Source organism: Etheostoma spectabile, chromosome 23 (assembly GCF_008692095.1).
Source record: "Etheostoma spectabile isolate EspeVRDwgs_2016 chromosome 23, UIUC_Espe_1.0, whole genome shotgun sequence".
Lineage (NCBI taxonomy): Eukaryota > Metazoa > Chordata > Actinopteri > Perciformes > Percidae > Etheostoma > Etheostoma spectabile.
This window is the reverse complement of record NC_045755.1, coordinates 17,818,694-17,832,079: the sequence shown is the minus strand read 5'-3', so window position 1 is coordinate 17,832,079 and position 13,386 is coordinate 17,818,694. Positions and strand designations below refer to the sequence as shown.

The following is a 13,386-nucleotide window of genomic DNA, read 5'->3' as shown; positions in this document are numbered from 1 at the left end:
GTGTAAAGAAAGATAAGATAAGAGACAGCAGAGAAACACATCACATCAGCGTGATTAACACAGGCTTACTTACTCTCATGCTAACGTACACGTTATTCGCCACGTTTGGCTGAGCCACAAAAAGATAAAGTCCTGCTCAAAGTGCTTATATCCACCTCACCTTCACCCTAAGTGGTCAGTCACAGCATCAGGAACATGTTTGAAAGGACCTCTAAGCAACTTGTTGGGCCAGAACATTACACAATTAAATAATTATGAAATACTGTATGTTTCAAATACTTTACACTAAAAATGGATCAAGATTTAAAATGTTTTTGGCACTTGTATAGCTCACTTGGTAGAGCGGGCGGCCATGGAGATTTACTCCTCAACAGAGCGGCCCAGGGTCCTTTGCTGCTTGTCACCCCCCCCCCCCCCCCCCCCCCTCTCCCCTTTCATGGCTTCAGCTGTCCTGTCAAAAATAAAGGCCAAAAATGCCCAATAATCTAGGCCGTGTTGTCAGCTGGAGAGGTTACAAACCATCTTCATTGTTTTCAACTAACAAGCAAAGTTTCACCCTTAGGTGTCGACACTTGATTAACTCAGCGTCTCATGATGGCTGTTTCTAAGGAAACATTTGAGGAAAATTCAATGGGTGTGAGAACGCGATGGCTACAGCGTAGTGTCCACGTCTACCCGTACCTACGCCGTAGATTCAACGCAGAATTATAAACCAAACGGGAGGCGTATCATAAATATGCATGTATATCTGTTCCTCCATCCTGAGGATGAAATGAGAGAGGGGAAATTGTGTCAGTGAGCCTTGTATTTCATCAACAATTGGTGCTCTGATCATCTGCTTAAACATTCATGAGTGTCTTTAAGCTGCCCAGACTCTGAGCCAAAGCGTTCCACTGAATTTAACACGGACTGAGCAACACAACTGACTCATCCTGGTTGTATAAACCATAAGGGAACCGCTTTGTACAGGACACCGCTGAGTGTACAGGTGTATTCAGGTGAAAGATCTCATTCCTCATTGATTTTAGTAGTTTAAAAAGATTCCCAGTCAAACAAAGGGTGCAACAAGCCCTTTGTGCAAGTTACTGACAAACATTAATAATCTCATATATTATTCTTACAGAAAGAGTTAAATCATTTAATCTTTCACAGACGACATAGTAGAAAAACACCAGAAGATCAACACAGTTTGGGTACCGAGACCCGGTACTAATAAGGCACCGGTGCCTTAACGACCGGTCGGTCTCCATCAGACCGAACAGTAACACGGATTTTGATGCCTCATTTCCTCATCAGCGACATGCAGCTGCTGTTATGGGTAAAACAACACAGACGCCATTTACTTGAAAACTCGCCTCGTGGTGCATTCAAAGTTATGTAAAATAACCTTCTCCCATCTAGTGATTGTTTTTGTTGTTTACCAGCAATTTACTGGTGAAATAAGGCACCGTTATGAGTTGTTGTTTTTTATTTTTAATAAATCATAAAATTTTGACCATATAGCCTTAGCAATAAACGAGCCGTTATCAAATTTCCAACTGTTGTTTTGTGCTCCTATATATATATATATAAAAAATATATATATATATATATATATATATATATATATATATATATATATATATATAGTATATATATATATATATATATGTCTTTGATTTTGGATATCGTAATATGGCATAAGGGGTGTTTCTTCCTGGTCTTAAAGGCTGCATTACAGTAAATTTGTAATTTTCTGAACTTCCCAGACTGTTCTTTTATTTGCCTTTTCCCACTTAGTCATTGTATCACCACATTACTGATGATTATTCATCAAAAATCTCATTGTGTCAATATTTTGTGAAAGCACCAATAGTCAACATCATTGCGTTATTGATATATCGAGGTACTTGATAAAACATATCGTGATCTTTGATATATATATATATATATATATATATATATATATATGTCGATGCAGCACTTCTGCTTTTCACATATTTACTTTCTGTCTTTTGGTTAAAACTTGTGTAAAAGGAATTGGACATCTCGTGATTTAACAAACTTGCTTGTTTATTTATATAGTGCATAATTTCTCTCCATTTCCGATTCATACCAAACATCTTTACTTTTTGTACTACAGTATTAAAAAAGAATCATATGCGAGTACTCCCTGTGATGAATTAAATGTGTTGAATGTTGTTTCCTGTTGAGTATAATGACCTTTCAGACTTAACTTCCCTGGGGTGATGCATTGCACGGACTGCTCGGTTAGACAATTACTTTAAGCACCATGGCATTACAGAGGTTTTCTAAATCTGAAATATGGTTTTCTTTTAGGCTGTTGAACCATGTGCATTGTTTATATAAAAAGAACTAAAGACTTGGGTCACAAGGTTAAAAATGCATGACTGCCTTTAGGAGCCCCAAGGTAAATATGCCTATGAAATCTGATAAAGGCTCAACTCAAACATGCCGATCCACTAAACTCTTTCTAGTGCCAAGTTTTATTTTATTTTTGAAATGAAATGTTCTAGAGCAACACAATTAAAGCATTTAGCATACAGACAGAACACTTATGAAATCTTAGGTAGACTGGTGAGGAAAAATAAAAAAATATATATCCGGGACCTTAAATGCTTTATTCAGACGCCTAAAGGCAGTCTTGGAAGTCATACGAGTTATCAGCCTTGTTTTATTTTTAGAGCAAGTTAACTTTATTTGCTCCACCTAATGTATTAGTTCTCCATCGGGTCATACAGTAAGTGCCCTTTAGCAAGTAGGCGCCAAATCTGTCGCTAGTCCTCCTTTTTCTGCCTGTCTTGAGTCCCCATTTGACTTTGTCTCAAACATCATTTTATTCCCCCCCCCCATCTTTTTTTTTTTATCCCTCCCTCTATTCTCCCTCTACTCTTTGTATTTTGTCCTAATTGAAGGCTGAACAGAGTTTTAGATTCTGGCAGCGTCAGATGATGAAAGGCCTTTGATCACTGTTTACCCCTGCAGGTGGTACGCAGCAGGAGCAACATGAGATACATTTATATCTTATGTTTTTCCTCTCTTCGTGTCTCACCGGTCTTTCTTCCCCGTCCCTACTGTAGATTGTCCCGAAGCCTAAGAGGACATGAACCCCAAAGTAAATTGGACTGTGTATGACATGCACTTATTGTGATCCGCTGTTTGTGAAGTGGGCTGTAAATAGTGGAAGGATAACGTGTCGACATCCTGTCCTGTGGCAGTTTGTTTCTGCACCATTTCCCACACAGGCGGTGGTGAAATCTCACCACATGATAAGCTGGGTGAAGAAACAAAGCGCTTGTTTCTTTGTATTTTTCCCTCTTGGGCCAACAGGTCATGGTGGCATGTTTACTCAGCAGAGTTATGGCCAGGGGCCGCTGGCTAGTCTGCCACGTGGAGGGTCGAGCAGAGGTTCATGTGGTCATTAAAAGCCTTTGTCCATCCAGCTGTAGCATCGTGTCTGGTTCTGTGTGGTCCGAAGGGCAATCTTAACAGTGCTGATATAGATATATATATATATATATATATATATATATATAAGAAGCAGCTATGGACAGTGTCTAACAGTGGGACAATATTAATGCATATCAGCTTTAAAAAGTGCTCTAAGCGATGTCACGCGTGTTTTAGGCTAGAACATTTGTTATCACATACAGCAAATATCTATATTTATTTGTATTAAACAATTTTAGTATTTTATATGTAATCATGCATGCATTCGTCATTTTTTGATACATTAATGTCAATGTTATTTCACTTGTATTGTCAATTTATTCGTTATATTATGACATATAGCATAATGATGCAACACAATGAATAAAATAACCAGACAAGACTGCCTGTTTTTATTTCATACAATTAATATTTTGCAGATCAAAATATTTCATCGCATTGTTGCAAACTTTTTGTTAATATTCAAAATGGCCATAAATATGTCTTGTTTATCATTGATTTGCAACTAGAGCTGAATCGATATGTCAATTAATCAAGTAGCTAATTGCGGACAGATTAAGAACACACTGTTAATCTTTTCAGTTTTGTCATATCTAGTTAACTGAATATGATGGGGGTTTGGACTGTTAGTCAGACAAAAAAAGCCATCCGAAGGCTTTCCATTTGGCTTTTCTTTTTGTTTTACATTTTTGGGGGTTAATTGGTTAGACAAAACAAAAAAATCCTATTTGCAAAATCTTGCCCATAATTGCCCGATGCACCCATAAACGTTACGTTAAATCTCGCTATATATCAACATATCTCCCACCACTAATTCCAGCCAAGTTGCATTGCGATATTTTATGCTTATCTTTGTACAGCCATCAGTCAATTGTGACATTAGTAATAGTAATAGTTCAGTGAGTTGCAGATATTGCAGATGTCTACAAAGAGTGGTCAGGGATGGTCTGTTGTTTGAATATGAGTCTAAAGGCTGTGAAGATAAACTGGCTGGATAAACTGATCAGGCGGGCCGGCTCTGTGGTCGGCATGAAGCTGGACTCACTGGTGACGGTGGCAGAGAGGAGGACATTGGAAAAACTGCTGGACATACTGACAATGCCAGCACAGTGCACACGTCATCAGCACCCAGAGGAGCCGGTTCAGTGGAAGGCTGCTCCTTCCCAAGTGCCGGACCAACAGACTCAAGGACTCCTTTGTCCCTCATGCCATCAGACTCTACAACTCCCACTAGGGGGGAGGAGGAAATGGGCAGAGAGGGCAATACATACAATACATCATACATAATACATACATACATACATACAACATACATACATACAACATAAATACAACATGCACCTGGACTTAAATTACACCTGGTCACTTTTAATAATTTTTTAACACTGGACTCAACACTGCACTTTAAATAATTATGGTTTTTCTTGTTTATTTGACAAATGTTCTTATTGTTGTTATTATTTTTATTGGTATTTTTGTGATTTTGTGTCTTTATACGTCTTTTTATCTATTTTTATTTCTTGTTCTTGACAAAACTGCTGCTGGAACTTTCATTTCCTGCGGGAGTCAGTCCAAAAGGATCAATAAAGAGAAGTCTAAGTCTAAGTCTAAGTCTAAGTCTAAGATGCAGGATCACCATTAGGGCCCATGTCGATTTGGATACAGTAGTCTACCTTTCTTGACAGCTGGATGCTCCAACAATATATAAATTAACTGCTGACCAGCTGACTGTCCCAGGTAGAAGAAGTGCCAGGAAAAAAAAGATTTTCTGACTCATTTAAAGATTGGGTGTCCAGCTGCTTGACTGAGTACTAACTGGAGTAATGTCTAACAGACTAACTGGTGTGCTGACTAACTGGTTGGCATGACACTCACACACACAAAGCAATTGTCTTTCTGACCATCATGAAGACGGGAGAGACGTCTAAGAATAGATAAAAGGAAGGACAGTCTTCTGGGAACACACACACAAACACACAGAGACAAAGTGTGACGAATGTCTGGCAGATAAGTTACACGTGCCTTACGCTGCCATAAACACATTACCACAAAAGCACGCAGACACCTTTGATGTTCAACGACATCATTTCTCAGCTCTTTCATATTGCCACATATGGTAATTCACTTGTTAGCACTGGCCACTTCAAAGCTAAACTACCTTCTTACAAATCCTCTCCCTTGACTGCCTAATGCCATTTCCTCCACATGGCTCATCCCGTGATAAGGAAAAATTTACAGACTAGCCATAGCTTCATCCAAAAAGGTCAAAAGTCAAAACACCAACACCATAGCCTATATCCATGACGTTCCACTTCAGGGATTGCTCCGGTACCGCAGGAAATTCTGCCAGAAGCATATCTTTTCGCAGATGTCTGTTTCCTTCCGCTTCCTTTGTGTTGGTATTTTAAACTCCGGTGGATTTCTGAGGACTGTGGTTAACCGCTCCTCAGATCTCTGCAGGGTCAATCCAGACCGCTAGCTAGCTGTCCATAACGATTGTGATCGGTTTCAAGAATTGCCAATAAACCTGAGCACGCTTTTCTCCCATCCCAGAATGCTAACCAGACCTTCCTCCGCAGCGCTGTGGAGGAAGGTCTGGCAAAGCAAGACTACCAACACCACGACATGGCGGCATGTAACCGACCCTCCTGTGTGCCTCTATCATTTTTATGTAGAGACACTGACAGACAGATTTATGACATATGAATTAAAAGGTACCAGACTACATACATACAATTACTGTGGAGGAATAAAAATTAAGCCAAAATCTCAAATAGTCAATAGTAATCCAGAACAGTCTAGTCTGTAGAATAGTAATAGAACAAAACTCCATAAAAGAATAAGTGAAGGTGCACTTTTTCATTAATAGTAAAATGTTCTTCTTGTATTTAGCCAAAAATACATTTGTATAAACAATAGCAAACAATGGCTGCAGTCACATGAGCCAAACGTTCTCTTCCCAAATGAAATTAATCCCACTGGGGATTTCCAGTGAAGCCGTGTACAGTACATGAGCGCTGAATAAAATGACTTGGAAATCCTTCAGGAGCAGAGGGGGTCTGGGTGGGAAATATTGTTTGACTTCTTATTCAAAGAGCAAATTTACTATTTCAGATTCAAATAATGCGGGCAGAGCTAAAAATGATGACTTTTAAGCAAGCCTTTAGTAGTATTTGACTCCAGGTTCCACGTAAAAGGAATAGTTCGAGATTTTTGGGAGCGGTCCAATTGTCATCGCTGTGAGGTCGCCAGGCAACCGGCGGAGAAGAAAAAAAATAGTCCAGTGCATAACCGCTTGTAAAACCACAACCACAAACCACTGATTAAACAAATAAAGCGTGTGAATGAGTGAGCTTCAGAGGTGTTGGTGGGCTGATTTTATTTATCTTTGGACAAAGCCAGGCTAGCTGTTTCTACGTGTTTCCAATCTTTATGCTAAGCTAAGCTAACTGCTGGCTGTAGCTTCACATCTATCGTACAGACATATCTCCTCATTTAACTAGAGAGAGTCCGTTATTTTGAGGTGTAGTTTGCTGCTCGACTGCACACGTTCAAACAGGTCCAACAGCCCGCGACAGCTTTAAGAGCAACCGGACTAATGCAGTCCAGACTAAAACAAAAGTCGTTTTGCAGAGCACCAAGGCCCAGTGACTCATCAGTGACCGTCATGCGGGGGAAAAAACTACATCAAAATGTCTGGAGGACAGCTAACAGCGTCCCCACATGTCAAATATGAACGGTTTATCTTTTGCGAATATTAATATTAGACTGGTTTAGAATACTTCAGCCGGTGTTCACCAGAATAAAATAAAATACTGAAGTGTTTCTGCAGCTGAAGAATGATCAGCGCACCTCTAAACATCCCAAACGTTTCACTCATCTCTCGAATTAATGTTGAATAAATAATGAAACATCATGACTCCATGCTGAAACTCTGAGAGTCAGATGATAATAGAACATCTCCGTGGGTTGTATAAAACTCATCATCTAATGTCAGCCTCTACTTCAGAGTGCATAGATTAGAAAAGGGTTCCCGACATGATGCAATGTACCAAATCCATCCCTTCACCAGTGCACTGCTCTTTTTTTTTTTGACTAAGGCAACAGATTTGTCAGAACAAACCACTCCAAACTGAATTGGACAGGGCAAACCAGCTGTGGCACTCCCCGTGAAGCACAATCTCCTGGAAACCGAAGACGGTTTACCCCGGGGAAAACACAGAGGAAGAGATACTCTATCAATTATGGTTCAATAAAAAGGGAAAGAGTGGTGAGACTTCCCTTGGTAACGCATGTGCCTTACAGTACATGTAGCTCAAGTGGGTGCTTAAAAGACTATGAATCTTCAGAAAAAATGAATATAATGATTGGGACAAATTATCATCTGTCAAATGGATTGTGATTGGATTATATTGTGCCATCCCTTATTCAAATGCAATGAATTTCCTTCCTAAATGGTCAGTTTATTCTGTTTTAATGTGTTTACACAATGCATATTTAATCTCATTGCACTCGCGAAACGCTTTATTCAAAACTAATATGAGCGCTTGTTTTCACATTTCAGTGCGTAGAGATTAGGGCTGGACGATTAATCTAAAATGTATAGACATCGAAATTCTGAAGCTGTCGACGTATTTTTCCCATGACGATAATTGTGAAAAATGTTTGACTTTTTTTCACAAGACACTTTCATTTCAAGCAATTTGTGCTTTCATTTCAACTGTATACATTTTCAATACACGGCCATAATAGTTCCAGCTTTGTGTCTTTCCTTCAGTTATTTTAAAATCCCAAAAATAAGCACTTTGAATCAGAAAAATATCTCAACTTCAATATTTGAGCCTATTTACAGTACAAACTTTGCTAATGAACTATGACGATAAAAAGAACAAATTATTTTTTTTCCATTCATTTATCGTTATTGAGATAAATGTGCAAATTAATCGTGATTTTCATTTTAGGTTATACTGTGAAGCCCTAGATTTATTTTTCAAATGAAGGTGAATGGATAAAGATGTAGAATTAAAACTAAAAGTCTGAAATACAACCAGGCAGGTATGTGACCTTATCGCCATATTACTCTTAGGATGAGTCAAAAATCCACAACTATTCAATTGCTGACATAGATTTAGGAGATTTTAGATGCACAAACTGTTGCTTCACTTTGCCACAGTTCCACAAACAAGTCATTCAGACACAAACAAGTTAAAACGATGGATTTGACCTCCAAATGCAGATCATTTAGGTTGACACACATTCATAGTCAGAGCCACAGACAAGACTAAATTGACAGATGCCACAAATTCCTGACACTGACATTTGAGTTAGTTTGTGGTGGTTGTGGTGTGTGTGTGTGTGTGTGTGTGTGTGTGTGTGTGTGTGTGTGTGTGTGTGTGTGTGTGTGTGTGTGTGTGTGTAAATGCCAGCCGCAGCACACCCTGGTGTGACTGGCAGCTGCTGTTGATAGTGAAAACTGGCCTGAGACCAAACCCGCTAAGACCAAAAAACACACACACACACACACACACACACACACACACACACACACACACAATCAATACTGTTTCTCCTCCCCCCCTCCCCTTCCCCTCTTCACATGCTACAACACCACAGGGACATGCAAACGCATTGTTGCTTATGCAAAATTGTCTTGGTCCAGTACTGACATGAGCTTAAATGCTGTTGTGTATTAACACCATGTTGAGGCTGTTGTTGTTGTTGTTACCAGACAATAATGTGGCCAGCCTGGACAAGCTAATATTTCCCAGAACGTGTGTAGCTATGTAAGAATTTAGCTTTGAGAATTAGCAAAAAAATAACCTCTAATATAATCCCTCACTCTCTTTGTGTCCTGTCCTGTTTATAAGCTTTAGCTAGCCTACATGAAATTCTTACATTAGTCTTAATTAAAATAATCATGAGAGCTAGCAACATTCATAACAGACAAATACAAACACCAACATATCTCCTTGGACCAGTATCCTGTTCAAGCATCCTCCCAGCTCCCCACTCACCGATAGGAGGTCTGTTTTCTGAACGCCAGTCCTCTTAATTTCTCTTCCAGAGTCTCCTGCTCCATGTCCGGCAGACTGCTGAACGTATCGCTGCAGCAGCCAGTTTCTTCCGAGCCGGCTCCGGACTCCGAGTCCCCCCCGTCGGCTCCAAGAGAGGCCAGGCGCCCGCTAAAGCCCCCTGCAGCCAGGCTAGTTCGATCCTTCACTTGGGGGTCCATGCTGGTCGGTCCTTGCTGTCTCGCCCCGCTCTGGACCCCCACTCTCTCCCGGCTTGTGAGGGGGCACAGGTGCCGGTGCTAGAGAGGAAGATTGAACGGTTTTGGGGGAGTAAATACGACAGCGTTAACGTTTTTTAGCGGCGTAAGCGTTGTGATTGTTGACCGTTGACTGCTTGTATGTGTTGCAGCCAGGCACGGCAGCACGCGCAGCCGCCTGGACAACAGACCGAACTGCACTCACGAGCCCCAAACCAACTGGAAGCGAGCTACGTCAAGCGAACAACGTCAGGCAGGAAGTGCAGCGTTTTAACCTTCAAAATAAAGCATTTCCCAAAATTACTCCATTTAACTACTGTGTAGAAGACAGACAAAACGAAAACAATGTAAATATGTGTACTGGTATCTACTGGTTGAAAAGGGTTATGTCTGAAAATAATAATTTTCATGACATAAAAGCAGTTATCTATCTATCTATCTATCTATCTATCTATCTATCTATCTATCTATCCGTCTGTCTTTTTTATTTTACATATTTGTTAGATTCGTTCTGGAGCTAGTCATCAAGAATTTCACTAGACTGTGTATTATTTTATCAGTTACAATTACTATCATTTGATTTGATATATTACCTATATGATCTGGGCACACTTTATTTATCTGCTCATCTTATTTCAACACAATAGGATGAATGAGAAATCATCTCATTATTCTGTAACATCACCACTGATATAAATTGTGCAAAACTTTTATTTATACATTCTCTAATTTGATAACTACAAATTTTTTCTTCTCAGTCAAGAACTTGAATTTTTCATACAGATTTTTTTAAAGGTTTACAAAAGGCTCAGTTACAACTAAAGAATTTGAATTCATTTTTTATTAGAATTTCTTTTGCAAAATCTTTCAGACCAGATTTTGATCCAATAAATACGTGATTTACTTGTGTCTAAAATCAATCATAAATTATATTCCATAATGTTAAGACAGGAAACTGTTCGAAATTCAATGTGCTGTATAAATATAGTATATTTATTGGTAATCAATGCTTGCTGATTACGATGGTATGCACCATCGTTATTGTAAAAAGGCTTTTATTGTTCAAATATATGACCGGAAGTCGGGTATTTGATCCTTTGTGTGACATGACAGGTTCTAAAAACTGCGAAAGCACGATCTGCTGTGAGGGCGGCGACAATTAACACGTTCAGTGTGTGCGGACTACAACTAACTGCAGCACCCATCCATCTATGAGCTTATCCGCCTTTCTGTGTCCGTCCATCCATCCATCTGGCCCATGGGATGAGCAGCATGGCATTGTGGGATATTCCCTCACCTCCTCCTTTCTGCAGCCTCATCAGTCAGAAAGTAGGGCAGAGGGTGAGCGCACACGCACAAACACATGCACCCTCCCAGTATCTCACTCTCACACACTAATCTCACACACACACACACACACACACACACACACACACACACACAGGCTGTGTTGTAATGATAGTATTCTCACATTGCCTTTCATTAAGTGTGAGTTCATTCTTTGCAGCAGTAGGTCTTCCTGTCAAACATCAGGACACATCTGTCCTCTCGCTTCCCTGCACTGAGCCATCTGTCTGATAAAGTTGTCACTGACCTGAGATCAACTGTTTGACCTTCATCTACCTTTTCTCTGCAGGGGCGCATCTGTCTGGAATCTCTGCATTTATCAACCATGAATAATTTAACAAAGCACAAATTTGAAATGACAGACTTAGAAGCAGTCATTCTAGTTGTCAGAACTTCAGTTTGGTTGAATGTTTTTATCAGTGTTACAACCCTTTTGGTCAACCTATTTTTGACTTAATATGTCAACATTTGGACTTTGTATCCCATAGTTCTGACTTAATATCATATTTTTGACTTAATAAGTCAACATTTGGACTTTGGGGCGGCCAGGTAGCTCAGTTGGTAGAGCGGCCGTCCACGTACAGGGGTCCTCGATGCAGCAGGCCTGGGTTCAACTCCAACCTGCGGCTCTCTGCTGTATGTCATTCCCCCTTTCATAACTTGTTCTGTCAAAACTAAATGCCCAAAAAATATCTTTAAAAAAAACATTTGGGCTTAGTATCTCATAATTCTGACTTAATAAGTCAATGTTTTGATTTTGCATCTCATATTACTGACTGAAAAAGTCAACAGCTTGGCTTTGTATCCTCCTGGTCCTGGTAATTAAAATATTGAATGCAGCATTTTATAATTGTGACTTATAGCTCATAATTGTGAGGAAGAAATGTGTTTTAACGGCCCTCTCCAGAAGAGGAAGCAAGGTCACTAAAAAAAAACACCATTTTAGAAAAAGAAGAAAAAAGTCCAGAAGCCATCTTCAAATTTGATAAGACCAGACTCTCACACATGGTCACAAAGCCAGGATGCAATAAAACGTTTTCTATATGCCCCTAGTAAAAGATTTTTTTCATTTCTTAACTAGTTGTTCACATGAAAACTCCTGCAATCCGATGGTTCATCACACCGTTTAGAAAGCCCGCTCCGTTATCAGTTTCATTACAAACACGAAGCACCATAACTGGAGCGGTAATGGAATTTATTGTTGCTGTGTTACTATGAGACTGGACTGTTATGAAGTCGTGGGACTGTGTATTGTCTCGGTACTGTCAGAGCATTACGCACAACCAATTATGAGGCGCTGCTGCTGATCTATTTCAGGAACCTTGTCATGATGGAGGAGATAGAAACTTCTCTGTAGGCCATTGTGTTAATCCTGAGACGCCTGTCTGTCCTAATGGAGTTTGGCCTTAACTTAATTTAAAGTTGCACAGAAACTGCTTTGAAGCTAGCAACAACTATTTATCATCCGCTGAACTGAAGTAAACATTATATTTTAAGCAGTTGCTGCACTTTTTCTGAATGTTTCTACTTAATGGCACTGTTTGTATTTAACCCTCATGTTGTCCTCGGGTCAAATTGACCCATTTTCCTATATCCATGTTCCTTTTAACTACCCAAAATAACATGGTTGATTCCACACAACACTCTTTGGCAAGTATAAATCTCTACTTTCATTAATTTTAGGGTGTATTATTCAATTTTATAGCATTTTGAGAAAATAAATGTAAGTTGTTTTGAAATAGTATTGAGTAATAGTTGACATATTCCAGTCTGTGATTATCCATCAACATACATTCCTTTAATTTTAGTCTATATAATTCCTAATTTCTGCTTTTCTAACTCAAACATTAGGTTTAATTTCCTATAAATGAGGTTTATTGACCATAAATTCTGAAAAAATAACTGTAAAACTAAAGTGAATAAGTTAGTTACGTAGTGTTGAAAACGTCCAACAAGTGTCAAAAGTGTTGAAAAAAGGGACAAAAACATAAGAAAAAGTCTTGATTTTCAATTTTGATGGGAAGACAACACAAGGGTTAAAATAACTATAAAGAAAACAGCTCTTAAACAATAAAAAATAGTCTGCAGCCATGCTAGCAGCAAGGCTGTAAATAGAGTGCCCATATTGTGAAAAAAATCACTTTTTCTGGAATTTGGGGTGTTATTTTGTGTCTCTGGTGCTTCCACACGCATACAAACTTGGGAAAAAAACTGTTCAACATCTGCAACTAGCCGAGGCGAGGTGGCTAAACGTAGCACGCTAGCTCGTTCTCAATGGCAAAACACTGCTACAATGACCATAATCTCCAAAATAACTACTT

General features: G+C 39.3%; 1 protein-coding gene across 9 annotated transcripts in view; it reads right to left on the bottom strand.

Annotated features, from left to right (window-relative positions):
- The window catches only part of dgki (diacylglycerol kinase, iota), an 86,282-nt gene extending 76,339 nt beyond the window's left edge, over positions 1 to 9,943 (bottom strand). For 6 of the 9 annotated variants that reach the window (XM_032505614.1, XM_032505613.1, XM_032505619.1 and 3 more), the window contains exon 1: positions 9,465 to 9,943. In XM_032505614.1, coding sequence (XP_032361505.1) covers positions 9,465 to 9,682 — 218 coding nt within the window. In that variant the 5' untranslated portion in view covers positions 9,683 to 9,943. The remainder of the gene's footprint in view (positions 1 to 9,464) is intronic. The other 3 variants (XM_032505620.1, XM_032505622.1, XM_032505621.1) reach the window with 1 other exon arrangement.
- Positions 9,944 to 13,386: the final 3,443 nt, after the last annotated feature.